The sequence below is a fragment of the Juglans regia genome, chromosome 4 (genome assembly GCF_001411555.2).
Source record: "Juglans regia cultivar Chandler chromosome 4, Walnut 2.0, whole genome shotgun sequence".
Classification (NCBI taxonomy): domain Eukaryota; kingdom Viridiplantae; phylum Streptophyta; class Magnoliopsida; order Fagales; family Juglandaceae; genus Juglans; species Juglans regia.
In genome coordinates, this window is record NC_049904.1 from 34,506,240 (window position 1) to 34,532,855 (window position 26,616).

The 26,616-nt window shown below is 37.7% G+C and overlaps 4 protein-coding genes across 5 annotated transcripts; 1 reads left to right on the forward strand and 3 right to left on the reverse strand.

Moving 5' to 3' along the window:
- Nucleotides 1-241: 241 nt before the first annotated feature.
- Nucleotides 242-1,943, reverse strand: LOC109002760 (60S ribosomal protein L24). The gene is made up of 5 exons (XM_018980647.2): nucleotides 1,827-1,943; nucleotides 1,509-1,584; nucleotides 1,317-1,418; nucleotides 882-1,030; nucleotides 242-700 (listed from the first exon to the last, which is right to left on the reverse strand). The coding sequence occupies exons 1-5, from the start codon at nucleotides 1,835-1,837 to the stop codon at nucleotides 544-546; spliced, it is 495 nt and encodes a 164-aa protein (XP_018836192.1). The 5' UTR covers nucleotides 1,838-1,943; the 3' UTR covers nucleotides 242-543.
- A 7,047-nt stretch (nucleotides 1,944-8,990) lies between these two features.
- On the forward strand, nucleotides 8,991-12,523 carry LOC109002759 (SRSF protein kinase 1-like). Its single transcript, XM_018980646.1, has 5 exons — nucleotides 8,991-9,397; nucleotides 9,596-10,573; nucleotides 11,304-11,351; nucleotides 11,434-11,867; nucleotides 12,053-12,523. Exons 1-5 carry the CDS (start codon nucleotides 9,173-9,175, stop codon nucleotides 12,063-12,065), a joined length of 1,698 nt encoding a protein of 565 aa, XP_018836191.1. The 5' UTR covers nucleotides 8,991-9,172; the 3' UTR covers nucleotides 12,066-12,523.
- Nucleotides 12,524-12,946: 423 nt separating this feature from the next.
- Nucleotides 12,947-16,608, reverse strand: LOC109002751 (sulfite exporter TauE/SafE family protein 4-like). Its single transcript, XM_018980631.2, has 12 exons — nucleotides 16,353-16,608; nucleotides 16,087-16,246; nucleotides 15,484-15,684; nucleotides 15,292-15,353; nucleotides 15,161-15,209; nucleotides 15,000-15,055; nucleotides 14,829-14,915; nucleotides 14,689-14,739; nucleotides 14,327-14,566; nucleotides 13,928-14,021; nucleotides 13,671-13,811; nucleotides 12,947-13,545 (listed from the first exon to the last, which is right to left on the reverse strand). The coding sequence occupies exons 1-12, from the start codon at nucleotides 16,524-16,526 to the stop codon at nucleotides 13,463-13,465; spliced, it is 1,398 nt and encodes a 465-aa protein (XP_018836176.1). The 5' UTR covers nucleotides 16,527-16,608; the 3' UTR covers nucleotides 12,947-13,462.
- Nucleotides 16,609-22,640: 6,032 nt separating this feature from the next.
- LOC109002758 (late embryogenesis abundant protein ECP63-like) lies at nucleotides 22,641-24,994 on the reverse strand. Of its 2 annotated transcripts, none has more exons than XM_018980643.2 (3): nucleotides 23,722-24,992; nucleotides 23,529-23,644; nucleotides 22,641-23,195 (listed from the first exon to the last, which is right to left on the reverse strand). In XM_018980643.2, the coding sequence occupies exons 1-3, from the start codon at nucleotides 24,913-24,915 to the stop codon at nucleotides 22,901-22,903; spliced, it is 1,605 nt and encodes a 534-aa protein (XP_018836188.2). In that variant the 5' UTR covers nucleotides 24,916-24,992; the 3' UTR covers nucleotides 22,641-22,900. The 2 variants fall into 2 exon arrangements, with proteins under 2 accessions (XP_018836188.2, XP_035545467.1); XM_035689574.1 differs by lacking the exon at nucleotides 22,641-23,195 and adding an exon at nucleotides 23,202-23,331 and having other exon boundaries at nucleotides 23,722-24,994.
- Between the last annotated feature and the right edge of the window lie 1,622 nt (nucleotides 24,995-26,616).

A 26,616-nucleotide genomic window follows, 5' to 3' on the forward strand; every position in this document is an offset into this window, starting at 1 on the left:
TCAGTTCTGTGTCATCTACAAGGCAACAACTAAGTCCCTACCGGTCTGATGCATTACAGGCAGCCAAAAACGACTTGCATTGACGCGCTCAAACAAAAGCCCTCTTAACAATAAACATCACAGCACAAAATCTCAAATATATGCAGATCGTGCACCGTAACACGAGCCACCATGAATTGCTGATTTTATATGCATCCACACAAATTATTCTTTTATTATATCCTATCCTGCCTCAACACACTAACAGACCAACACTCCAACAGCAATCACATTAACTCTCTTCCTGGTTTCATATCATTGTAGCAACTCCAAGGCAATATTTCGTCAAATTCAACTACATGACTAGATATCTTCAAGCACGTGGTGCCAGGCATGCTGATAAAACCAGTAAAATAATTTGCCAAAACAAGCTGAGGAAAACAAAAATTGGCACGACAAGGCCAAGGCCATCAATCCTTACACGGCATTTAAAAGTGAGAGAAAAAAAAAAGTAATCTAGTAACCGACTCCACCAGGAAATTAAAATTAGAAGAAACCAGTGGCTCAGCGCTTTCCACCTCCGCCTCCAAGCTTAGGACCCTTTGGAGCAGCTCCCTTGGGAATGTTACCCTTACCCTGTGTCTTCTGTGACTTGGCCGTTACTTCAGCCTTCTTAGCCTTCTTTTCATCCTTTGTTTTCTTGATCCTTTCCTTAATCTCACTGCACAATGCATTCAACGAGTAACTCAAAATCCCGGCATGAACAATCACCAGGTAAACAACTTCCTCAGTTGTGAAACAAGTTAATTGAACATTTAAGACATTCATAAAATATAAACGGGTTACAGAAAAGGTGATAGAAAACAAATATAGAACTATCCCACAGTTGCGAGAAAACATACCGTAGAGCAGCCTCCCTAGCAGCATCACGCACTTCTGGTTTCTCACCTCTCTTTTTCTGGATAACCTCTAAGGTGGCACCAACTATAGACCTAGAGTATGGCTTTTTGGTAGCACGTCGCCTCTTCTTCACAGCCTCTTGGGCAATATCCTAGGCATGTCAAGATGAGAGGCTCGTTAAATCAATTTGGCCACAAATTATAATAAGGTATCAAGCATTAGGAAAAATGTGAGGGCAATGCCCACGAGCTTCGTGGGTCAACATCGTTAATTATTATTTCAAATGCTCAAATCAGGTTACTAGCTAATACTTCTTAGAATAAAGAGATCAACACATCTCATCCAAGTTAAGTCCAAGGCCAACTCTGACCTAAGTGCAAGTATAATGAAACGAGATTCTCAATATAAATACATCGGAAATTTATAAGCTTGCTCACCTTCTTGTGTTGCTTCCTGTACATGGCCGTCCAGGTAAGCTTCGACGGCTTCAATCGGTTGTGGAAGTACCTCTTGCATTTCGAATTAGCAAACAAGAATACCTAACGGAAAAAAGGTTTTATTTTCAGACGCGAAATCCAGAGAAACAATGTGAGATGCAAGTTCAAAAATTTTGGGAATAAAATATTTACCTGAGAATCGGAGCGAACAAATCTGATACCTTTCCCAGGATATATCTTGGCTCCGCTGAAACGACAGAGTTCCGTCCTGGCATTTCAACAGCAAGTAACAATTGCAAGATTCAGAAACTCTACGTTCGCAACACGTAAAAAGCGAAATCGAAACATAATATTAAACACCAATCAGAAGTGTACATTTCTTGTTAAGCATTGTCAAAATCATTGAGATATAGTAATTCCCAAGCCAGCACAAATTGAAATTATTTCAAATTTTCTATATAACGTTATAACGTGTGTGTGTGTGAGAGAGAGAGAGAGAGAGATAGGTACTTGAGAACCATGGCTGCCGGGTGGTTGTGTTGCTCAGCTGCGGCTCACCTCCGATGCAGAAACCCTAGATTCAGAAGACGAGAAATGGTGGAAACGCCGTATGTATATGAAGAAGGTGAATAATTACAGCCCTCATACTAGTAAAAAAACCACGAAAATGCCATCGGTCAGATTTCGTGGGTGGCCCAATTATGTGAAATTTTAGTCCGAGTGTAAACCGAAGTTACTTGAGCCCGTTTAAGCATCTCATCCAAAATTCCGGCTTTATGTTTTGGATGGGCCCAGTTTATTGCCCTCTGTTTGTTTTTCAAATCAATTCAAATACTAATGCCATGTCAGCCGTCGATGTCGCAAGCCTTAAAATGCCATGTCAGTAAGTAATTAATTAATAAGTAGTACTATATATATTTATATTTTTTATTTATAATACTCATTTTATTAGTTTTGTTTTTAAATTCAAATTTTAAATTTTAAATTTTATAATTTTCAACATATTAATAACTAATATATAAAAAAATAAATTTTTTATAAGTACAAATAACATTTTTTTAATTAATTAGGGATTCAAGGAACAAATTGAGTACAAAAACGTCATTAAATAAATGTCAATCGACACTTTTATGGGCCAAAACATCAAGACAAAAAGGTCAACCCAAATACTAAAACAAGTTTTTAAATTTTTATATAAAATATAATATACAATTCAACCTTTTTAAATTTTACAAAAATATTAATATTAAAAAAATAACATTCTAATAACATTTTATTCAATTTTTAACTTTCATCTCAACTCACTATCTAAACCTAACCTAAGAAAAGTGCCAATATGAGATTTAGCAATAGTGAAACGTCCCATTCTCAGAGGTCTGAAAAGTTAGCTTCTATTATCTAAAATTATTTCCCATAACACAATTATAAATACTCCAAAGACTCCATAAAATATAAATTCACTTGTTCAAAACCAAATAGGTATTCCTCCACAAGGACACCAAAGAAAGACCTCAACATAACAAACTAAAATCTCCATAAAAATTCAAAATATTCACGTCTCAAGTACTCAAATCAACATAAAATAATATATCTACTGAATATGACTTTCAAATAATTATTTGTACCTCATGACACTTATTCCTCTACGATCATCTAATCTTGTTCCTGCTCACTACTCTTGATTTTCGACTGAACTGTCAAAATTATCTGAAAACATTGTGGTGATAAGGGGTGAGTTATCAACAACTCAGTAAGCAAATAACATATACTAATACATAAATAAAAGCATTTATAGAATTTAGAATGCAGAACCATAACATGTTATAAAAAAATATTAGAGTGAATGTTCGGAAATATTTTTATTTAGAATTATCATTTGACATAACATAATTGAACATTATCATCATATCAGAACATATATCATGTTTAACCCCGTGGTAGGGTCGTGCATCTACAGATAGCCAAGTAGAACATAAATCACCTTGTCACCAAAATGGTGTGCACTCAAAGAGAGGCCACTACTATCATCCGTGGCAGGGTCATATACCACTATTATCGTCCGTGGCAGGGCCGTATACCACTATTATTACTTGTAGTAGGCCCGTATTTCACTATTATCATCCGTGGTAGGGTTGTATATCACTATTATCACCTGTGCACGGGGCCTTAACTGAATAGAACATAAACAAAATCAGAACCAGAACAGAATCAGAAAGTCATGCCAAAGGTTTTTCAGATGTCACATCATATTAAAATAGAGTACTGAATGAATTCATATCGTCTTCACAAAATAAAAAACAGATTCAGAGCATTTTCACGATGAGATGTCTACATAATGCAAAAGTTTTATCTCAACTCATCTCATCTTATATCAAATAATACAAAAATTTTCATATTTCATACTCGTTCCTTTTTGCACAGTTTACAAACATAATGTAAAAAATAAGTTTATGTCTACACCAGTCATGATAGAAAATAATTTATTCTTATACAAAGTTTCATGAGTAATGCAGAACACATGACTAGAGTTGTTTTTAGTTTTTTATTTAAAACCTATAATGCACATTTTTCATAAAATCAACTTCAGTCCATTTTCTTTTATTGCAAAGTTTAGCATATGAATCCAACTTACCTGAACTTTTTAGCTTTTCAGAATTTTTCTAAAACAATGTCGATCGAATATTAATCATTATCTATAAAATAGTCACATAACTTTCGTAAATTTTCAATCGAACACGTATTTAAATACTTAAATTTGAATTACTAAAATAACCTATTTTCTTAAAATTATCAAATTTTCATAACTCTAAAATATCGTCACTTCCCAAATTTATCGATATCCACTTAATATTCACTTAGCTTAATTCTAACTCAATCACAAGTCTATTTAAATTCGAGCCTAATTTAAAATACATGTCAAATTTTTAGAGTCGAGCCCAATCTAAAACTAAACTTCCTAACCTAGAATGAATTAAGAATAAGCCCATGTGAATGTTCTGGTAATGGTCACTTGACCTCATGGGCTTGTGGCCCACGACCTCTCTCCATTTTAAAAGGTTTAGGAACTTTGGGTACAAGAGTTGTATGATAGAGGGGGCTTACTGTGTGGGACAAGGTAGTGCAATGTGGGTGGTTGAGTTGGGCTCGACGGTGGCAAGTGCGGCGGCATGGCACTGAGAGAAAGAGAGAAAGTGATGAGAGAGAGAGAGAGAGAGAGAGCTAACATGAGGGAAAGAGGGACGAAGAGAGATAGTGGGGGAAGGTTCGGGCGTGGCCTTACTGAGAGGAAAACGGCATAACTAGGGTGGTGTGAAGTGTCCTGCAGCACTTTCTGTGCAGGTGGTGACAACGTGGAGGGAGGGGGACTGGCGAAGTGTGGTGGCTAGTTTGAGCCTCACAGTGGGGGAAAATAATTCTTCTGTTTCGATGTAGTGCAAATAAAGCAATCCTGTTAGAAATCTTAGGTGGCTGAGCACGGAGGTGTAGGGAGGAGGTATGTCTTGCTAGGCTTGCGTGAAATGGCTCTTGGTGGTTGGTGTTTTCCATGCGATTCGTGTGCTCGGCGTCTCACATGGTTCTACCGATGGTGGTGATCGCCCTCTACTGACCGTGGGTGGTGCACGGTGGGGAGGCGGGGAACGGTGGTGGCTGTGGTTGTGTTGAACGTGGGACTAAGTTGTGCGTTGGCTTTTTTTTTTCTCAGCTTGTCCAGGTGCTGCAACGGAGGGTTTTGGGTCAACGGCAACGTGGGACTGGTGGCTTGTGAAGGTGCAACAAGGTAGGGCTTAAGCAGTGGTTGGCGTCAACAACAAGGGTTGGGCAATTTCTATATGCATGAGAGAAATACATGTGCACATATATATATATATATATATATATATATATATTGGTGATTGGAAAACCCTAAAGAAGGAAAAGGGAAGGAGAGGAGAAACGTGCATGGGCGTGAAAACTAATCTCTGGGTTGTCATGGGTTTGGATTTTGGGTACACAAAGGTTTGGACTTTTTTCGTGAGTTATGGCCCCCAACTCAGCCTCTAAAAATAATACGACTTACGCCATTCTTATTTGGTCCATTAAAAGATTTTAATCTAACTATCAAGTCTAATAAAATTTATACCCAGTCAAAATAAATTTTGAATCCATGGTCTGTTCTAAAATCATTCGTTAAATCTTAAGTTCGCTTTTCATATATATTAATTCAAATAAAAATTTTATAGAACTTACTATTAACTTGGGCTTGATGTTATAAACAGGGTGAGGGTACATACGGAAAACTGAAAGCAAATTATTCGCTGTTTGATGTTTTGAATTCAGACATTGGCATTTGAGAGTCGCAAAAAGTAGGGAATTTATCCAATGATATTCAATGAATAAATAATATTAATAGAGAAGTCGGATAATAATAATAATAATAATAATAATAATAATAATAAATAAATAAATAAAGTAGGATGGATGGAGAGAGGAGCACTACTTCCCTGCATTATCTAGCATTATAACGATGATGACAACGACACTTCTTTCACTCTTAAACCATTCGCATCCGGCTGTCTAATTTATTTTTTAGCCAATTTTTTTTTTATAAAAAAACACTAATTAAAATCTTGTTGCATCCAGCTCTTATTTTGACGAAGTAGTTTTTTCTTCTTCTTTTAATCGTTTTCTCTTACTACAAATGCGATCATAGACTTGTAAGGTCGGGTTCGGATATTCAAGATATTTTAATATATATATATATATATAAAATAATAATGAAATCATTTGAATCAAAATATTTTTTTAAGTTTTGAGAAATAAAAGAATAATTTGAATAAAAATATGAATATAATTTTTTAATATAATTTTTATTTTCAAATTTAAAATTTATATTTTCTCTAAGAGTTTGTGAAATTTGTAATAATGAGGTAATCATTATATAAAAGAAATTAAAAACTTAAAATTAAAAAATATTTATATTTAAGTGAGATTTGAAAATGAAATATTTAAGAATATTTGGAAATAGTTATATCGCCAAATGAACACTCAATGTCTATTTTTCTTATGTTATTTTTAAGACTATTTTTTTAGTATCATTTATATTTTTTATCATTATTGTAACATTTTTATCATCATTTGAAAATGAGTTTATCCAATGAAATGTTTTTTTTTTTAAAAGTTATTATTCGTAAGAGATAAATATTTTTAAAACTAATCACTTGAGATGAATAGTTGAAAACGTGAGAATAACAAATTAATGAGTTAAAAAAGAAGAAGGCAGAAATGAGTTAAAAAAAGGTTTGAAAATAAATGAGTTAAAAGAAAAAGGCAGCAATGGAAGAATAATAAAAGTATTTTAATAGAGTAGAAAAATAAAGGGAAGTGCTCTCTCTCTCTCTCTCTCTCTCTCTCTCTCTCCAGGCGATAAAAACCCCCCGCCACCGCCCATCCTCCCCTGTACGCCTTTTGCCGAACCTATTCTATGGTTATTTTTCTTGTTTTTTTTAAGTTTTTCATTCATAGCATCGAAATATGCCGATTTGTTGTCTTTCAGCCTCCTTCGACCAACTTACGCCTCATCACTAGATTTTCCAGCTGCTAATCTACCAAAAGGTAGAAGAACATAGTTCAAAAGTCCGGCGTGTACATCTCACACGCCACCGCATTTTGGAGAGCCTGATGCCACCACACCTCTCCACAACTAGTGATGGTATTTTACTGACGATTCGACACAATTTCTGATTGCTACTATTTTATGTTCCCGCTTTCTCTAGCCAATGATTAAGTTGAAGTGGTTGTGAAAGTTTAATTTAGCAAGTCTATACCAACAAAATGTAGCACATAACTCTCTACTACAGCTTCTAACGGTAGTTTTATAGTCTATTTATCAGACTATTGATGACTTTCTAAATTTATCTTACAAGCACAGAAACTATCAAAATAGTACATGAATGAGTTCCATGATCATTTTCATAAGGACAATAGTATTTATGCTGAGCAAATATATAACAAAGTGTATTTTATGTGAGGAGCTTGTTTGTGAAAGGGCTATTTATGCAACAAAGAAAAGAAACAAGAAAAATATATTTATGTGCTAATTTGAAGGGTATTAATGAATAATGATTTGAGTCTTTCCTCTATTTTTTTTTTTTGAATAATTTTCTCAATACTTGTAGACTTAAAAGAAATGGAAATATAAAGAAATGAAAAAAGAAATTGAATGCTAGAGAAATTGGTGCAGGAAATGTAGAGATTGTAGTAATATCAAAACAAGTGACACAATATGTCAAACACTTGGTCTACAATAATGTTTCCTCCTTTTCCGAACTCTGATTAAGAGGTCTAACTCTGTAACTCAATTGTCAATCTAGTCTAAGCATTAACAATCGGAATATAAAGATTTAAAACCAGATTTTCAGTCTAAAGTATCTATAGAGTGCAAATAAACTTACTATGAATACTAACAATGAAAAACCTTGAAAATATTACCAAGTTTCTTCTGTGCCTTACGTCAACAGTAGAACAAGAACAAGAATTTTTGGTTTTGACTTATCTCAGCAAAATCAACTTGCAAATCTATAAAATGGACTTTTATCATATTAGAATCACTCTAATCAGTAGTTTAGTGCAAGATAATTCATATCTTGTAGCTCAAGCTGTAAACTTAGCCTAACATCATTCTCTCAAGAAGACAGAAATTAAAACAAGTAAACTCAAACTCATAAAAGAGTGCTCTGTGCATAACGCAACTGTAAATAAAATTTCAGAATCACTACTATTAAGAAAATGAAATCATCTCCAACCAAAGCATCTGGAAACCTAAAATCCCCAAAAGATAGAAACGAAAACACCCGGAAAAAAAGAGACGGCACAAAAAAAAAATATATTTCCTTTTATACTGTGCGTCTGTTTCTGAGTTTTGCATCCCCTGTCCTTGCAGTTTGCGTCTTGCCCCATTGTTTCCCTTTACAGTGCGCGCCTTTAGTTGCTCGAGCTAGCTCCTGCGTTGCACGTCTCCAGATCTGCATTTCAAACCCCTGCTCGCGTGCTGCTCTGCACCATTTCACCTCCAGCCCCTGCAGTTCCGCATGCGTGAGTGTGCTGCTGCATGGCTTGAGGCCAACTGCTCCCTTCCTCCTTTTCTTTTTCGTTTTGTGTTTCAAAACCCTAGCCCCTTAGTATTTGGGTGCTGCACTATCAATTGGTGGATCTCTTCTAAAAATACCCTATATAAAATTGGGACTAAGTATTTATAATGGAAAGGGTAAAATTGAGATATTAATTCTGATGGAGTTTAACAGCTGCATAAATTATTTTAAGAGTAAAATATCATGATTTAATATTGAGTCATTAATTAAGTACTTAATTTATTTTTTAGTTAAACAATTCATTTACTTTAACAGCTTAATCATATAATTTTTGACACTTTATCAACTATGTAAAAATCGCTTGAGGTAGCTTCTCTTTTTGAGAAATGGGTAGGAGCCACATTTTTTACTATATATTAGTTTTGAGAAGATTATAGGAGACTCCTATCTCATCAAATTTTATAATTTGTAATCTTTTAGTTTATCTATGATATCCTTATTCTCTTAAAAAAAAAAAAAAAAAAGGTGGAGGAGAGAGAGTAGAAAAACAAAAAAAAATAAAAATGTAAAAAATTTTAGTAAATATCCAGAATCGAGTATTTTGGCTCAAATTTGGCAAATGCAGTCCCAGTGCTACCAAAACTAGGTGAAGTTTCATTCCCTCTCAATCGCTCTCGCTCTCGTCGCAGAATTCTAACCCAGAACTCAAAAGCCCCAACATCGCAAGCCCCTAAACCATAGCGATTTGGTGAAAGATCGCAAATTTTGAAGGGGGATCGAGAGAAGGGGATGGAGATCGAGGAGAAACAGCAGCATCAGTGTTGTTCTTCGGAGGATGGGAGGGAGAGCAACGACTACACATCGGAGGACGAAGGGACGGAGGACTACAGGAGGGGAGGGTACCACGCGGTCCGAATCGGCGACGCCTTCAAGAACTGCCGCTACGTCGTCCAGAGCAAGCTCGGCTGGGGCCACTTCTCAACCGTCTGGCTCGCCTGGGATACCCATTTCTCTGTACCTTTCTCTATCTTACTCTGTACTTTTTGCTTGATCTCCTTCACCCTATTAATGTTTCCATTTTTAAGCAAATATACACACATACATGCTCACGTTTTGGAAGAAACTGAATGGTTAATGAAATATTTTTGTTTTATTCTTCTTCCTAATTTTTTTCCCGCCTGCTGCTTTTTTGTTAATATGCAAACTGGGCAGCGATTTGTAGCTCTGAAAGTGCAAAAGAGTGCCCAGCATTATACTGAGGCGGCCATGGATGAGATAACCATCCTGCAACAGATTGCTGAGAGCGACCCTGATGATAAAAAATGTGTAGTGAAGCTCTTGGATCATTTCAAGCATTCGGGTCCCAATGGGCGGCATGTTTGTATGGTATTTGAGTACTTGGGGGATAATCTTTTGACCCTTATCAAGTATGCGGATTACCGGGGTATGCCCATTAATAGGGTGAAGGAGATCTGTTTTCATATTTTGGTGGGGTTGGATTACTTGCACAAACAACTTTCCATTATACACACTGATTTGAAACCAGAAAATATTTTGCTAATGTCCATGATCGACCCTGCTAAGGATCCCAGAAGGTCAGGTGCTGCTCTCGTTCCTCCAAATAGCAAGGATAAGGCTGCAGTAGAGTATGGGGCTATAAAGGATAACGAGACCGTAAACGGGGATTTGACCAGGAACCAGAAGAAAAAGATCCGAAGAAAGACAAAGAGAGCAGCTCAGGAGTGTGCGGAGAAGGAAGTCTCTGCGGAAACTGAGGCAGATCCAGAATCATCCGGTGCTGTGGAGTCTTCTCCTAATTCGAAGTTGAATGTGGGTTGTGGAGAAGACCAACCTACTAGTTCTGTTAATAGATTGTCAGATGCTGACGTAACAAAGGGTACGGGGCAAGAAAAGCACTGTGGTAAGAAAGGAGACCGCTTCAATAGGCAGAAGCTGTTGGCATCAGTTGACCTCAAGTGCAAGTTGGTCGATTTTGGGAATGCATGTTGGACGTACAAGCAGTTCACGAATGATATTCAGACAAGACAGTATAGGTGTCCAGAGGTGATCCTTGGATCCAAATATTCTACTTCAGCCGATCTATGGTCCTTTGCTTGCATTTGTTTCGAGCTTGCAACTGGTGATGTGCTCTTTGATCCTCATAGTGGCGACAACTTTGATAGGGATGAGGTACAGACGTTATTTAGCTAACTTCTTTTTTTTCCCCTTTTCGTGCCATCTATTATATGTAGGTAATTTCATTTCCGCAAACAACTGCATGCCATTGTTTCAAATGATAATATGCATTTAATAATGCAATGAGTAGGAAATCATTACATGCTACTCTAATGGTCGCTTTGTGCGGATAAGATTCTAGCATTACATTTGTGCTCCACTCTGGTAATGAGTAGAGCAAGAGATGAAACTTAATACATATGTTCCTCTACCAAAGAACATTGAAATGATTATCTTCTTAGGAAAAAAGAAAGTTCAGCTAAGATTTTCAATTATGCACTAGACTTCATATGTTTTTCCGGAGTTCATTATAGTCACAATTAAGATTTTCAATATATCTGATTTCCCATGAGGATCTGGGCGTTTGACTGCCTATAATGATGTTTTATTTGGCATGTTTTCTCATAACGAGGTTTGAGTTTCCTTATAGGAAGATTGTCCATGGCAAATCTTTTGTGGTGTTCCATCTGTTCTCTCTATATATAAACTGTTTCATTTTGCCTTTGATCTCTGTTTCATGAATGTTGTGGATGAATATGTAGGTTTTAAGCCAACGAAGAAAGTATTTTTTAATATTTTTACTGTTTAAGTGTTCCCACAAGTCATCCATAATACTTCTCTTTTAGCTTCCAGCATATTCCACTGTATGTACTATTTTCTCAACAAACAGAAAAATTTATTTCAGGATCACATGGCTTTAATGATGGAGCTTCTTGGAATGATGCCCCGAAAGGTGAGAAAATTCTCTCATTTTTAAGTAGTTCTCTTAGTGAGACACTTAAGCCTAACTTCCAAAGTGCCATTAATTTTCTCAGATTGCCTTAGGTGGCCGCTATTCGCGGGATTTCTTTAATAGATATGGCGATCTGAGACACATTCGCAGGTTGCGTTTCTGGCCCTTGAACAAAGTTCTCATCGAGAAGTACGATTTCAGTGAGCAAGATGCAAATGACATGACTAGTTTCCTGGTTCCAATCCTCGACTTTGTCCCTGAGAAGCGGCCCACTGCAGGTCAATGCCTTCTTCATCCATGGATTGATGCAGGACCTCGTCTTTTGGAGCCATCTATGTCCTCTAATCAAAACCAAGCGGTGGACAGTGTCATTTCTGAAAAAAAGTGGGAGAAGGATGAGAGGGAAGCAATGGAGGCTGGAATGGGGAATATTGTCATCAATTCAGAATCTAAACCTGTCAAAGATTTTCCAGCTAGTGGTAAACCTTCCGAGGGAGCCAGTAGTAGTTCATCTAGGTAGGCTGGTGGCGAATGTTTCTTAAAGGAACCTTCGTTGCCATCATCTTCCATCAGTTTTGTTTGATAGCCGCTGGCATTCTTAAAGAGGCATGATTGCTTCCTCCTTTTTTATTTTAAAATTTTTTTTTTCTTTATTTGGTTTGCATGTTGGTTTTATGATTGGCCGCTCGTGGGGTGGAAAGCATTTGGTTCTGATGTGTCGAAGAAGTTTGGGCGAAGCAATAGCTTGAACAAAGTACATTCAATGATTCCGCGGAAACTCTCTTTCAAACATAATAGCATGGTCACAGCTAACTTGTTCATGAATATTGTTAAGTTGAATCATTTCAATTTGATATTAAAACCATTGATACATTGCTTAAGTTCTATAGATTATCCCGAGCAGATTACTGAGTGGATTGCATTATCTGCATGACGAGGAGCCGTCTTTAAAGTTGTTGGAGGTATCTTAAGTTTTGTGATGGTTTGGCGCCCGTCTTGGACCAATGTACTTGCCGGATTTGAGGTAAGTATGATCTTTCCCGGTGCACTGGACTCATGATGGAGTTTCTTAGAACCTTCCTGTGTAAATGATAATTGTTCTTTATGCGTTAATTAAGCAATGTACGTTCTCCTAGTAAATTAAGCCATGTTCTCTCATATTTCATACCACAGACTGAAGGCGGAAAATATTATGACACGTTCACATCAGAACCTAGATTTGTCGAAACGACATAATCTTTATCTATGTTGATCACCGATCAAAATTGCATGCCATTATTCATTGGAGCCTTAACTATTATGGAATTAAATCTTTTATCATAAATTTTGCGGATAAAGTTCGAATAACAGACTGAATTTGCGACGTAAAATTAAACAATATATGCGGGTTATATCGAATTAATGCGATTAAAACCACGCCTCCACAAATTTATTAAGTTTATTAATTTTTATTTTTATTTAAGACTAAGGTAATCAATCATACGAGTGTCCTGACAAATTGTGTTGCTTATCATCGACTTCAGTCATAGCCAATTCTGAATAATCGCTAATCTACTTCTCAAGCTTAACATATATCATTTTGCAAAAGTCATGCATTAATGAGAAACATACATATATATTCTAAATGTAATATTTTAAGATATATTTAAGAGTACTGTTACATCTACAAATTAATTATATAAAAACAATCCTATAAACTGATGCGGTTTCATTTGATCCGTTATATCTACTTTATAATAAAAATAATTTTATAATCTGATAAATCATATCAAATAACATCAACTTGTATGATTGTTTTTATGTAATCTCTTTGTCGTTAAAATATTTTCCTAAATAGGAGGCGGCATGTAGGTAAGGTAGCGGATGGAGTTAGCCAGTAGCTAACACGCACAACACAGCCTCCTCCCTGATCCACACGCTACACATGAAAACCATACCTTTACTGCTTGATCACTGCAGATTCTATGATTTTTTGTTTTTTAATTTTTTGGAGGAGAGGGTGGGTCAACTAGGTATTGGCCAAGGCTCCTCCGCTACTAGCTTCTTCTTGTAACTTTCACCTCTGTTTCTACCACTTTTCGTTACCATCCATCTCTAAGCCTTGCTAGAGATCACTGACTGCTACAGAACCCTAAAAATCCCATGAACTCGTGATTGCGTATCATTTCGATGCTAGTCTCAATACCAATGATCCCTGCGGAATTTCTCCACAAGAAAAAGAAAGCTAAGCTCATTAATAGACAATGGTAAAATATATACCCCAAAAAACTTTAGGTAATTCAAACATATACAATCTTAGGCATAGGAGATTGTTTTTACCCATTGTGAGAGCGCTTAGAAAGATGACGCCAGAGAGAATGAATATAATAATTGATGCTCTTCTAAGAATTGTGATTAGTTTTCTTATGAAGAACTGTCCCCAAAAGCCAGCTAAAACAGACACCGACGTGAGGTATAGAGCTGAAAAAAAAACAAAAAAACAGTGGTCAATATTACTAGTAATACTTTAATAAGAAGGTGCTAATATTAAAGTGGACACCATTGAGTACTATAGATACTGCCATATTCATGCATACCATAGGGAATAGGGAACCTCTTGAGAAGGTAAAACTCCACCACGGACAAGGATGAAGAGAACGTCATGACAAATGTTGCTGTTGCACTTGCCACCTGTGAATAAAAACCATAATTTTTGTGGAACATCTTGCGGTTTCATCGTTACTTCTGTCAAAACTTGGGAGAATCCTTTTAAGACAATATGCTACAGAACATTAATTTTCAGTACTTAAACAAGAACCATATTCCTTCCCGGAGGCTCAGACTGTTTGAGGATTGAGTTCTGTAGCCCAATAACCATTGCTTGGCCACACAAAGCCATGATAAAGGAGTCGTGATTTTCAATTGTTGTCCAGAAGTACAATCATACACGCATGGAATATTTAGTACACACATTATATAGTGATGATTGTACGTACCTGGGGGATGACACCAATCTCAAGGAGTAGCGGACCTAGAATGAATCCACCACCAGAACCAAGTAGGCCCCCAACGGTGCCTCCCAAGATCCCACAGAGCGAGCAGAAGGCAATGTGCGTTGCAGTCCATTCGATGGAAGCCCCGCAAATTGATTCAGCATTACCCGTCCTCTTCCTCTTCTTGTGTTCTCTGTACAGCTTGACTGCTTCATACCCAAACACTCCGAGTGCTATGGGAAACTGATGCAGAAGCGACCAACAAGTACTGGTGAGGTCAACCCCACAACAGAAAAGTAAAAAGAAAAGAAAAGAAAAAAAGGTAATGATAGTCAAGTTTGTTGGTAGCAAGTCATGCGCATTACCTGTAAGCAGAAGAGCACCCAATACCATGCACTGCAAACCTCTACATCATTCTGTTAGATACATTTAATAGCATAATTAACGACATGGAGTCTCAGAGAGAGAGAGAGAGAGAGAGAGAGAGGGGGGGGGTTGTACTTGCCTTGATGATCTGCAAGGCTAGGAAAGATATCCATACAAGTAGTAGCACCAAAATCCTTTTCCACCTGAGGTTGAGACGTAATATTTGCTGAAAGATATGGACCATCGTATCAGTTAGTCTCGCCATGCAAAAGGGGGAACTTCAAAGATTATGAAGTAAACTTTTGCTCACCATTTGAGTTTTGTCTTCTCTAGTCACCAATGGCTCATACTGGGTGTGTATCAGAACTGCAGATTACAAACAAAAGAAAGTAAAATTCATCATTTCCATTCATTTCAGATGGTTTATGAGATTTATTATACAAATCTATGCATGTGAATATGCTTTCTTACGTTCACCACGAGAGTTGACCACAGTTTCTTGTCTATTGGCTATTTCTTTCTGCAATTTTTCCCCAACAATCATTACTTTAAAATGAGAAAAGGTTATTGTAGGAAAGAATTGAGAAATCATTGAAGGTGACCTTCAAAACAGTCTCTTCCTTCCACATCTGAATTCCCTTGAAGAAAGACCTTGATGAGGTTCCTGCTCATTGAGGGGGGAAAAAGGCTCTCTGTCAGCAGGGACACATTTAAATTCATCTAATAGCTATTTCTTGTACAAATGCGAATTGAACATAGAAAAAGTGGTGGATATTCATGATTTTTAAACAAACCCAAGAAGAGAATAATGATGAGGACGGTAATGAGCCAGTAGGGGAAGACGACGCTAAGCGCGACACCAATAGTGATGCCAAGCATGAGCATGGGCTGGAAGAGAAGAGCAAGATCGTAATCTATGATTGGCACTTCCTTTGTTGGATGTAGAACTCTTAGATTGTACCAGACTGATGATGCTGATGCCCCCATTATCATACCTGCAACCATTTATCGGCCACATGCAAGGAACCAGCTCGAGCGTAAGCAAATTCCAAGAACCATATGATATACTATACATCTAAAAAGAAAAGAATTATATGATTGGCCATCCGATAAAAGTGGTACATGTTTTTGCCAGTTATAACTGATTCCTTTTCCTACAGGGAAAGGAAAGAAAAAAATCGCTTCAAGGGAACAGTGGGAAAAGCGAAAAAGTACGAGGAACAAGCACGGAACTTTGAAAATTAGGACCAAATGGGCAACGTACAATTCAAATGAAATCCACCAAAGATCAAATAAAACCCACTTGAATGACAAGAATGAAACGAATTTGACAGAGAAAGAGAAAAGAGAATGAGAGGAAATTGAGAGCAGATAGACAAATGGATACTGGGGGTTACATTTAGAAAGCGCAGCAGCAGACTTGGTATCGAACCCAACGATCAAAGTAAGCATAGGAACAAAAATGCCTCCCCCTCCCACTCCACCCACAGTTCCACAAGCCGATCCCAGAAATCCTATCACCGTCGCCAACACAATTCTCCAACTGAACTCTAATTCCTGCATCGAAAAACGAAAACCCAGTAAACAAATAACAAGTCCCCGATATAAAACAATGACAAACAGAATTAAAATAAATATGAATGATTCCCTAACAGAGACATACGGGCCAAACAGTTTTGGTGATGGATCCATTCGGGGAGTGCGGTAGAGAGAGGTTTGTAGATGTCAACCCGTTTTGGTACGAGTTATTATAATTCGGATGGCTGACGAATAGAACCGAGAGAATAGCCATAGAGAAACCCGATAAGAGATAGAGCACCAATCCCCTTGGGGCCATTGTTAAGAACTTAAGACGTTGGCTCTAGGAACAACCGACTCCCTTATTGGCTATTTCTCAGAACACCCACCCCAACCACGTTATTTTCTGCCTCTCCCGAGATGTATATATAAGATCAGCGTCTACTTCGGGTACGTTAGGCATGAATAGACCCCATGCATCACGCGCGGGCATCAGAGGAGGGAAGAGCCGGAATACAGATTACTGCAGAAATAATAAATTAATTTATGGTATTAATTTCTTAATTAATTGCATAAACATAGCCTCGTTCTTAGTTTAATTACATTAATAATTATGGAAGTATATATAGTAATAGAATAATTTCCTTCCATGTAATCGTGACAGCGAAATTGGCATAAAAATGGAATTAAATTTACAAAACCAGCACATGATTTTAGTGACAGATGAGAACATTTAAGTGGTGTACGTGTACCGCTCCGTCGACGGAGTTGAACAATATAAATGATTTTCCCAGCTCTGCGGTTAGATATTTGGACGTACGACGCAGTGCTGCACAAGTGGCAGCCTGGGCATGTTAGAAACAGACGTGATACACATAATTAGTTGAAAAAGCGCCTCCATGGTACCGCTCGGAAATTATTTATTTAATAATTAAAGAAATAATTTTAAGTGTAATGATATATTTTTTTATTTTTTAAAAATATGTAAATATATTAAAATAATATAAAAAGAAAAATAAAAATTCAAAAAGTGCTGTGCGGTCAAACCGAGCGGACTACTCTAAATGGCAGAGTAGCTCGACTCTAATTAGTTTTGATGGTGCCAACCTCGACATCATGCCCACAGTCTTGCTTAAGGGTGTGCAATCGGATCGGTTTTTTTACCGGTCCGATCCAGAATTTGAGAATTTGGATATATTCGAGTGTACCATTCGGATTATACCCGGGCGGTAAGAAGAATCCGAATCCGATTGTTTTAATTGGATACGTAACTGTTCGTTTTCTTTATCAAATTAAAAATTAGAGAACGTTTTCTTTTTCTGCGCAAAGATTAGGCCGGAAAAAGATCAAAATGGATATCAATAAATTAATTAAGTTGGATTTCACGTAAGTAATGAGCTTAATGCACTTTTACACAAAGATAAAAGAGTAGCATTGGAAGGAAAACAAAGCTGAAGGAGGCCCAACTCCAAGCATGCACACCGTACGTACGTTCTTTAAGATGGCGTTAAATTGTAAATTACGTATATATATAGTACGATACATATTAATGTTGTTTAAGCCAAGCAAGCTGCAAGTTAATTCGTTTATATTACCATACAAATATTTTATAATTTTGTGTTAGCTAGGATCAGATTATTATTATATAAACAAATTAAACTAGTCGCTCTAGATTAATAAACCATGCAAGTCACGGTGCGTAATTAATTAATTTATAATATATAGCTGCCAATCTGCCATAATTTTAATTAAGGTGCAAGGTCGTAATTGTATGCATGGTACTGCTGGATGCTTGGGTACGTACTAGTACTGATTCATGCAGTATGTTACATGATCATCATGACCTTAAAATTAAATGGCCTTAATTAATATTTATGAGTACAAGCACAACAACCTCTCTATTATCTACGTACATGAGTGTTTATAATCTTTGTTTAATTGGTCCTGAATAATTAATTAAAGCAGTAGAAGAAATTCATATTTCTAATTCATCTCATAAAAACTGGTCATATAAAAGAATATTATCTATTCTTTATAAACATGTCTAAGATCTTGTTCACAGATAATGTAAGATTATTTCTCAACACATTCCCTCACGTGTAGACCAGTATTTTTCTAATAATTGTCACGGGATAAATATTGTGGGCCCTCATTTGTCTTGTCGCAGGCTTTGATATATAATAAAGAAATTCATGTGCCTAACTCATCTTACAAAACTGGTTCTATAAGAAATAATTGCTCATTCCTTATAAATATGCTTAAGACCTTGTCCACAGTCAATGTGAGATTATTTCTCAACACTATTCCTCAGTCAATGTGAGATTATTCTTCAACACCCTCCCTCACGTACAGACTAGTATTTTTTCTGATTCTTATTACGAAATAAGTAATGTGGGCTCTCATTCATCCCGTGACAGGCTCTGATTTTATGAATAAATTCATGGACTTAACTCATCTTATAAAACTAATTTTACAAAAAATAATTATTTATTTCTTATAAATATATCCAAGACCTTGTTAGAACGATGTCTCTAATTAACTCATGACTATATATTGACTATACAAACACACGATTACACTCGGTTACAGATCATGATGCCGGAGAAAAAAAGAAAGCGCGCCCACAATAGTAGTTCACACGCACACTCAGAGGTATAGATTCATCCGAGTAATTAATCAGATGTTGCAGTACGATTCATGAATTACATGGAAAAATGGTCCCCGAGGCTGATCACTGAATTCTTAATTATTATAAAACTTATATATATACTAATTAATTAGCTGTATTAATTGATAAAAGACGCATGCATGATACTACGTGATTAACTTAACTACTGACTTCTGAGCTAGAGTGATCAGGACCTTAGCTTATTATTATTATCATCGAGCGTGTCGATCGTACGTCCTATATTAATTATCTATTTTTCTGTAAGTTCAGGTGGTGAAGAAAATATAGCTGCTCACATGCATGAAGTAATTAATACCTTGATCTCTCAAAATCTATTAATTAATTAGCTATACATGATGAGAACAACCTGATCCTGGAGAAGGAGGTGGAGGAGGGGTTTTAAGAGATGATAGAGGAGAGTTGATATTTGCTTTTTCAAAGTCTTTTGGCTATTGTTCTAACAATGAAGCTGAATTCAGAGCGGTGCTCGAGGGATTAATGTTATGCAAACATATGGGTTTTATGAACATTGATATTGAATGTGACTCTTTAGTGGTTGTAAATTGGATTTATGACAAGAACTGTAAAGTTTGGTACCTTTGGGACAAAGTAGTGGCTCTCTTAGAGGAGTGTGATTATTCTATTAATCATTGTTTTAGGGAAGTAAATAGCGTCGTCGTTGCTGATTTGATGGCAAAATCTGGTGCACAAGGGGTGAATAAGTTTGTCCGTAATGTTGGCCTGTTGGATATAGAAATAAGAGGCTTGTATAGATTGGATAAGTCGGGTATGGCTTATATACGAATTAGTCTGATGCATTAGTAGTATGGTTGGTGGGTCTTTAGTTTATTAATTTTGCCTGGTTGTTTTTTGATTTGTTGGTCATTGGTTTTTAATAAGTTGGTTGTGTTTCTTGAATACTTGGGTTTTGGTTTATTGATGAATGTTGTAATCCCAAGTATATGAGTTGTAATTACGGTATTCCTCCGTCATAAGTGAGGGCTTTTTAATAAATTTGGGACGGGACTACTATGTATGGAGCTATCGGCTCTTAAAAAAAAAAAAAAACCTGATCCTAAGGGTTCAAGAAAAAATTAATTGGAGATCAACGCGATCGATCGAGTTGCAATTAACGTCGCCAACCTCAGTACATATGAGAATATAAGCTTGACACAAGAGTTGATTCATGGTTTGAATAAACCAACCTGTGGGGTAATGTGATTGTTAAAATTGATATGGCGAAGGCTTATGATAGCATTGACCGAGAATTTCTCATGCATGTTTTGGACTCATTTGGATTTTCAGGACCTATGTGTGGCATCATTAAACAATTTATTTCTACTCCTTGGTTCTCTATTGTAATGAATTGTATTCCAAAAGGCTTCTTCGAGGGTAGTAGAGGATTGCGACAAGGAGATCCTCTATCCCTATATTTATTCATTCTACTTGAAGAAATATTTTCTCGGATGGTAAAAAAACAGGCTACCAATGGTAATATCATACATTTTTTTCATCCTAGAGGTATTATGATGATATCCCATTTCCTTTATGCAGATGATATTGTAATATTTTCAAATGGAGGTAAAGCTTCTATGCGGGCTATTTTGAGGATTTAGTAAACAAAATTCGAATGCGTATGGAGGGATGGCAAGGTAAGCTGCTTTCAAGTGGTGCTCGTTTATTGCTAATAAAGCATGTCCTGCAAAGTATCCCGATACATTGTTTGTCTATATTGCCTATGCCCAAGTCAGTTCTTGATAAAATTAAAAGGCTAATGAGTACCTTTTTTTTGGGTGTGAGTGAAGGAAAGCCAAAAAAGAAATGGTGAGCTTGGGATGATATGTGTAAACCTGTGTTGGAGGGAGGAGTGGGAATAAGGAATTTGCAAGATGTCCAGAATTCATTGCACATGAAACTTGCATGAAATTTGTTACAAGGGAAATCTTTATGGGCCAAATTTTTGGTGGCAAAATTCAAATTTCTCTTGTAGATCCAAAGAAAGGCTCTTGGTTTTGGAAAATGATCATGAAAAGCCTCCAGGAGGTATATAAATATTCCTTATGGCGTGTTTAGGATGGAAAAGTGTCATTTTGGAGAGATAACTGGGCGAATGAGGGGCCGCTTTGTGAACAACAGCACATCTCGGCTCATCCAAATATCAAGTTGGCAGATTGTAAAGCAGGGGAAAGGTGGAATATTGACTTAATTCAAAATTTGGTAGGAGTGGAAAAAACAGATGAGTTACTGGAGAAGTTGGGGAATATAAAAAGAGGGGAGGATGTTCTTATTTGGATCCCAAAACCGGATGGTAAATTCACTACTCACAGTGCATGGGAATGTTTCCGAATAAGTGCACCAAAAAGATGGATGGATTGGATTTGGCATCCTTCCCTTCCAAAAAGATGTCAATTTTAATGTGAAAGGCCATGTATGGATGTCTGTCGGTGGATGATAGAATCAGAAGAGTTGGAATTAATTTAGCTTCTAAATGTGACTGTTGCTCAGCAGGTGCATATGAAGATCAAAATCATGTTCTTGCCAATGGAGACTTTGCTGCTCAGATATGGACTCGGTGTACTGCTCAGTTTGGTATGCCGATACTTTTAGGAAGAACCTGGAAGGAAAAGGTGGAATGTTGGTTCCGTCGCGCAAAAAAATCATGTAAAACTCGTCAGCTTCTTAGTTTACTCCCTACTATTATCACTTGGTGTTTATGGTGGAGAAGGTGTAAAGCTAGAATGGATGGAACCCAGGAATCAGTAGAATCAGTTTGGCAATCTATAAAATTTTGGTTGTCCTGGGTGGGTTTAAAGTTGAAAGGGAAAGGGAATTTGAGTAAAAGAGATGAGGAGTTGCTTCTTTCTTTGAATCTTCCTGTCCATCGTACTAGGAGGATCACATAGCATATTGTGAAATGAGAAAGGCCACAAGAGGGATGATATAAACTAAATGTGGATGGTTGCTCACTAGGGAATCCAGGTGCTGCAGGGGTTGGGGGACTTATAAGAGAGCATCATGGAAATATACGCGTGGGTTTCGCTATGCCTATCGGTTACCAATCTAATAATTATGCAGAAGTCATGGGGCTGCTACATGGTCTGAGGCAATGGGCATGCTAGAGATTTGGGTGTTGATGCAATTGAGATTGAAATGGATTCGGCTGTAGTCATTGACTGGATTAAAAAAAGGAGATGCCACTTGTGGTGTATGGAGGATTACTGGGAGGAGATTGTGTTTTTTGGATGAAATTAGCTGGCATAGTTAAACACTGCTACAGAGAATCTAATGCTGCAGCGGATTACATGGCAAAAATGGGTGCTAAAAGGGAATCGGTTATTACATACTCTGCTACACAATTGCCGTTGCTGATGCGAGGAGTAATAAGACTGGATAAGCATGGCCTGCCGTATTTGAGGAGAAAGTAATTGAGGATGTTTAGGTTGCTCTGTTTTTTTGGTCTTTTTATAGTTTTTTTTGTTTTCTGCAAGTAGTTTTTGTCACACAGGTTGGTTTAGTTTGCATTATAGTTGTTCTTTTCCCAGTTAGATTGGATGGATGTTACCATAGTATTCCTCCACCAAAAGTGAAGGTATCAATAAATCTCGGGGTTTCTGTCTTAAAAAAAAAAAAAAACTCAGTTTCACGTAAGCGCGTCACCTTTATTCATAGATATTTCAATACTCAACTCGGCAGTCAACTCGGCAGCTTGATGATCCAATAATTTCTATGTGACGGGAGCAATAGAAAAGAAGGTAGAAAACAAACTAAACCAGCTGCAAGTGAAGTAACACGTACAGCTGCCTGAAAACAAACCGAACCAGGCTTGGGTTTTCAAAGCTTTGTCCAGTTTTTCCTTTAAAAAAAAAAAATACTGGTCGAAAGTATCCAAAAATACGCCACTCGGCCCGTACAGAGAATCTAGAAAGTATCCAAAAGAACACAAACTAGGAAGACTTACATAAACAGAAACAAAAATATACAGGCAATAGCCCACCCACACCCTGGGACCCGGTGGGCGTACGTGATTACTTTTTTTCCCGGCACTCCAAACGTATGGTACCCTCATCCTCTATACGGCCCACATCGTTGAAAGTCTGACCGCTAATCTGATCACCCTCTTTCAGCTTTGCCGCCACATATCCTGGTCGGGTCTCTTCAATGTCCACCTCGATCTCTCCTTTCTTCCTTCCAGAACCACCGCCGTGCTCGACGGCCGCCCACGTCCCTTCCACCACATCCGATGGTTGAGTGAGCTTTCCTTTAATGGCCTCCGTCACACTGCCAATGGCACTGAAAATGTTGCCCTTAGCCGCGATCCCCCTTATCAAAACAGCAAGCTCTCTATTAATTGTCACGCCCACAAATCAAAGAGAGAAAAACCCCCCTCATTTACAACCCTCGCGAAACGAACTTTAAACGGAGCACAAAATAGTATTGCCCCCAAGCCGCAGTCATCCTAACCAAATCAATGAGTCATAGACGTTGCTCGTATCAAAATAAAATCCATAACTTGCATGCACAGCACACATTAATAAAACATATTATAGAGGCTTCATGTATATCCTAAGAGTAATGGTAAAGATAGATGCCTGGCCAACTCAATCTGTGCTTCCTAGCAAAATGCGTACATTTTTCATATCGTAAAGTTGTTACCTTTCAGCTCCATTGACCTCGTCTTCACGGTCCTTCTGGGCATCTTCATCCTTACCTTGAAGCTTCAACTCTTCCATCCTCCGTCTTGCTTCCTCCTCCTTTTCGCTCAACTTTTCCTGCAAAAATAGCTTCTCATATTTCAATAGAATCAAAAGCAGCGCTCTAGCCGGAATTATAATGTGTCATTGTATACCTTGGTTGCCTCTTTGGTTTCTTCCGCCTTCTGTTTGGCTTCCTCTTTCTTACCAGACAAGAGATCCATAGCTCTTCGGGCAGCATCGGCAGCCGAATCTTTCAGCTCGCCAAGCTTACCTAAAGTAGTATCCTTCCCTTCTTTTGCTTTCTCAGCAGTATAATCCTTGTACTCCTCCATCTTCTCCGCCGCAGCATCTTGCCCCTGTTTTGACTTCTCGGCTGGCTCCTTTGCCTTGTCTTCCGTGTAGTCCTTTGCTTTCTCCGCTACATGATAGTCTTTGTAGTCGCTCGCCTTTCCCAACGTCTTGTCCTTCGCCTCCCTTGCCTTCTCCGCCGCATAGTCCTTATACCCTTCTGCTTTCCCCAGTGCCGAGTCCTTAGTCTCTTTTGCCTTTTCCGCGTAGTCACTCATCTTCTCCTTAGCCGACTCCTTCGTCTGCTTCGCCTTTTCGGCAGCCGACCCAGTATACTCCTCCAGCTTCTGCCTCGCCGCATCTGTGGTCTCCCTTTCCTTCTCAGTCGTATAGTCCTTGTACTCCTTCGACTTCTCCGCTGCAGTATCCTTAGACTCCCTTGCTTTCTCTGCTGCAGCATCCTTTGCCTCCTTAGCTTTCTCAGCAGCTTTTTCTGTGGTCTCTCGTGTCGACTCCGCAGTTTCCCGACTCTTGCCAATTACAGTTTCCTTGGCATGCTCAACTGCCTTCAACACAGACCCAATGATACCAGGCGTCTCTTGCTGTTGCTGCGACTCTTCCCTTTCCATTTCATCCCGTTCTTCCTCCATCTTCTGCCTCGCTGCATCTTTGGTCTCCCTCGCCTTCTCAGTCGTATGGTCCTTGCACTCCTTGGACTTCTCCGCTGCAGCATCCTTAGTGTCCCTGACTTTCTCTGCCGCAGCATCCTTAGCCTCCCTTGCTTTCTCAGCCGCTTTATCGGCGGTCTCCCTCGTCGATTCCTTAGTTTCTTGACTATTGCCAGCAACAGCTTCCTTGGCATGCTCAACTGCCTTTAACACAGACCCAATGATACCGGGCGTCTCTTCCTGCTGCTGTTGCTGTGACCGATCAGCTTCCATTTCCAATTTAGCCCGTTCTTCATTCCCTCGCTCTCTTTTAACGTCTCTCAAATCGGACGCTGCAAGCCTCAAGGCCGCCTCGGCTCTCTCTTCCTTGAATTCCTTCCACGATGCCATGTGTTTTGATTTTCACAATAACTCGCAAAAACTCTCACTGAAATATTAAGGTTTTTAAAACACTTCTCGTTTGCCTCTTATCTGCCGGAGAAGCTACTTAAAAGAGTCTGCAAGACTATGAGTTGATTGCTGCATAGGGGTGAAACGTGGTGGTTAATATTGTTGGAGATCGCCACCTGGATATGTACGATGCTTTATGGAGACGCGTGGCGGATTTGTATGCTTGATGAGAAGGAACACGTCGTCTTGCATGCACATCTCCGTGGTTTGCATGCGACTGTTTGATGTCTGTAGCGAGAGAGGAACTTCAGGGCTCATGTCGGTGGTAGAGGGGTTCTTTGTAGTATTAAGCTTCCACGTGTATGTAATAGTGGCAGATTGGGCTTAGCTAATGGCTACAATCTCCGTCAACCGGATGATGAACAGTTGCCGAGTCAGAGCGGATGACCCTATAGTGATCATATGAGGGTCACAAAATCCCAGTTTTTTTTTTTTTTTTTAAAGAGTAAAAGATTTTGAATCCAAAATTTTTATTTGAAACACCGGATTTTTTTTTTAAAAAAATTATGGTATCCTAATTTTATTAATAGTCCTTATTTTTAATGGAAAAAAACTGTAATTACAACTAAATACATGAAATTACAAATAAGAATAAAGATCAAAACCCAAATATCAAAATCAAAAGATCCAACTACAAATGAAGAAAGCTAACAAATTACAAACTAAATAGAGAATAAAGTAAGAAACCATCTTGTAAGAAATCACACTTGTAAGAAAATTAATAACAAGAGATGAGAAGCAAAAATCAAGTACTTCAATTTGATAATCTCAAGTAAGAAAAATTAATTTTATCTATGTGAAGAATGCCTCTTAACTTAACTGATTAGATAAAGTATCTCTATCATCAATCTATTTTATATTTAAATCCTAACATTTTGTTTAGCAAGAAAATAAGTCACAATACTACCTTGACGATAGATATGAGTAATTTTATAGTCTATGCACAGAAAACAAGCTTGAAAAACCGGATCTTGATTCGCCGAATCCCAGTTTTCTTGTAAGATCACGATAGTATATATTTATTTTTTGAGATATGATAGACTTAAATGATTTTCATGACGCAGGAAAAAAATTAGAATTTTCTAATTGTCTGCGTATTAATAAACCACAATGGGCATGCATCGATCCCGCGGTAATATAATGATGACCCAAAGTCAAAAGAGTTTATCACGTAGTGATCTCTGGTAATTTGCTTCATTAATATGCATGGGCTACGTACCGAATGAAAAAATTTTATGCATGAGTTTTTTTTTGGATCTGTAAAATTAAGCATATTAATACATGATACGAAATTATTTACATGATCACTTGGCAACTGGCATTAATATAATAGAGACTGATATATAAAACGGCAAAATCGTCATCTTCCACCTGAATATTCATGTTATTTCTCAAGTACTGATGGTGTAAGACCCTACCCACTACCAGGCCTAGGCCTGTGGAAAACGTTTCTAGAATCCACGTCGCACGGGTTCATGCCATTTTTTTATTTTCATGCACGTCTCTCATTCCCTTTTAATTAGGTTTGATCTGTTTCCTACTTATAACTTATATATATGTTAAGCATTTCTCAATCCTAGAGTCGCTGCCCTTTCTTCACGCCCTCAGCCATCCAAACTCTTCTGAGCATCCACTCTCCAC

Excerpts from the sequence above, each read along its gene's own strand:
- LOC109002751 (XM_018980631.2), bottom strand. The coding sequence starts at position 16,526 with ATGGCCCCAAGGGGATTGGTGCTCTATCTCTTATCGGGTTTCTCTATG. Across the intron at positions 15,354-15,483 it reads CATCATTATTCTCTTCTTGG|GAACCTCATCAAGGTCTTTC; the intron begins GTTTGTTTAAAA and ends CTCAATGAGCAG. Across the intron at positions 15,056-15,160 it reads GGTCAACTCTCGTGGTGAAC|TTCTGATACACACCCAGTAT; the intron begins GTAAGAAAGCAT and ends TGTAATCTGCAG.
- LOC109002760 (XM_018980647.2), bottom strand. Across the intron at positions 1,419-1,508 it reads TTGTTCGCTCCGATTCTCAG|GTATTCTTGTTTGCTAATTC; the intron begins GTAAATATTTTA and ends TTTTTCCGTTAG. Across the intron at positions 1,031-1,316 it reads ACAGGAAGCAACACAAGAAG|GATATTGCCCAAGAGGCTGT; the intron begins GTGAGCAAGCTT and ends TGACATGCCTAG.
- LOC109002759 (XM_018980646.1), top strand. The coding sequence starts at position 9,173 with ATGGAGATCGAGGAGAAACAGCAGCATCAGTGTTGTTCTTCGGAGGAT. Across the intron at positions 9,398-9,595 it reads CCTGGGATACCCATTTCTCT|CGATTTGTAGCTCTGAAAGT; the intron begins GTACCTTTCTCT and ends CAAACTGGGCAG. Across the intron at positions 10,574-11,303 it reads ACAACTTTGATAGGGATGAG|GATCACATGGCTTTAATGAT; the intron begins GTACAGACGTTA and ends AATTTATTTCAG.
- LOC109002758 (XM_018980643.2), bottom strand. The coding sequence starts at position 24,915 with ATGGCATCGTGGAAGGAATTCAAGGAAGAGAGAGCCGAGGCGGCCTTG. Across the intron at positions 23,645-23,721 it reads AAACCAAAGAGGCAACCAAG|GAAAAGTTGAGCGAAAAGGA; the intron begins GTATACAATGAC and ends CTATTTTTGCAG. Across the intron at positions 23,196-23,528 it reads GAGGTCAATGGAGCTGAAAG|GGGGATCGCGGCTAAGGGCA; the intron begins GTAACAACTTTA and ends TGTTTTGATAAG.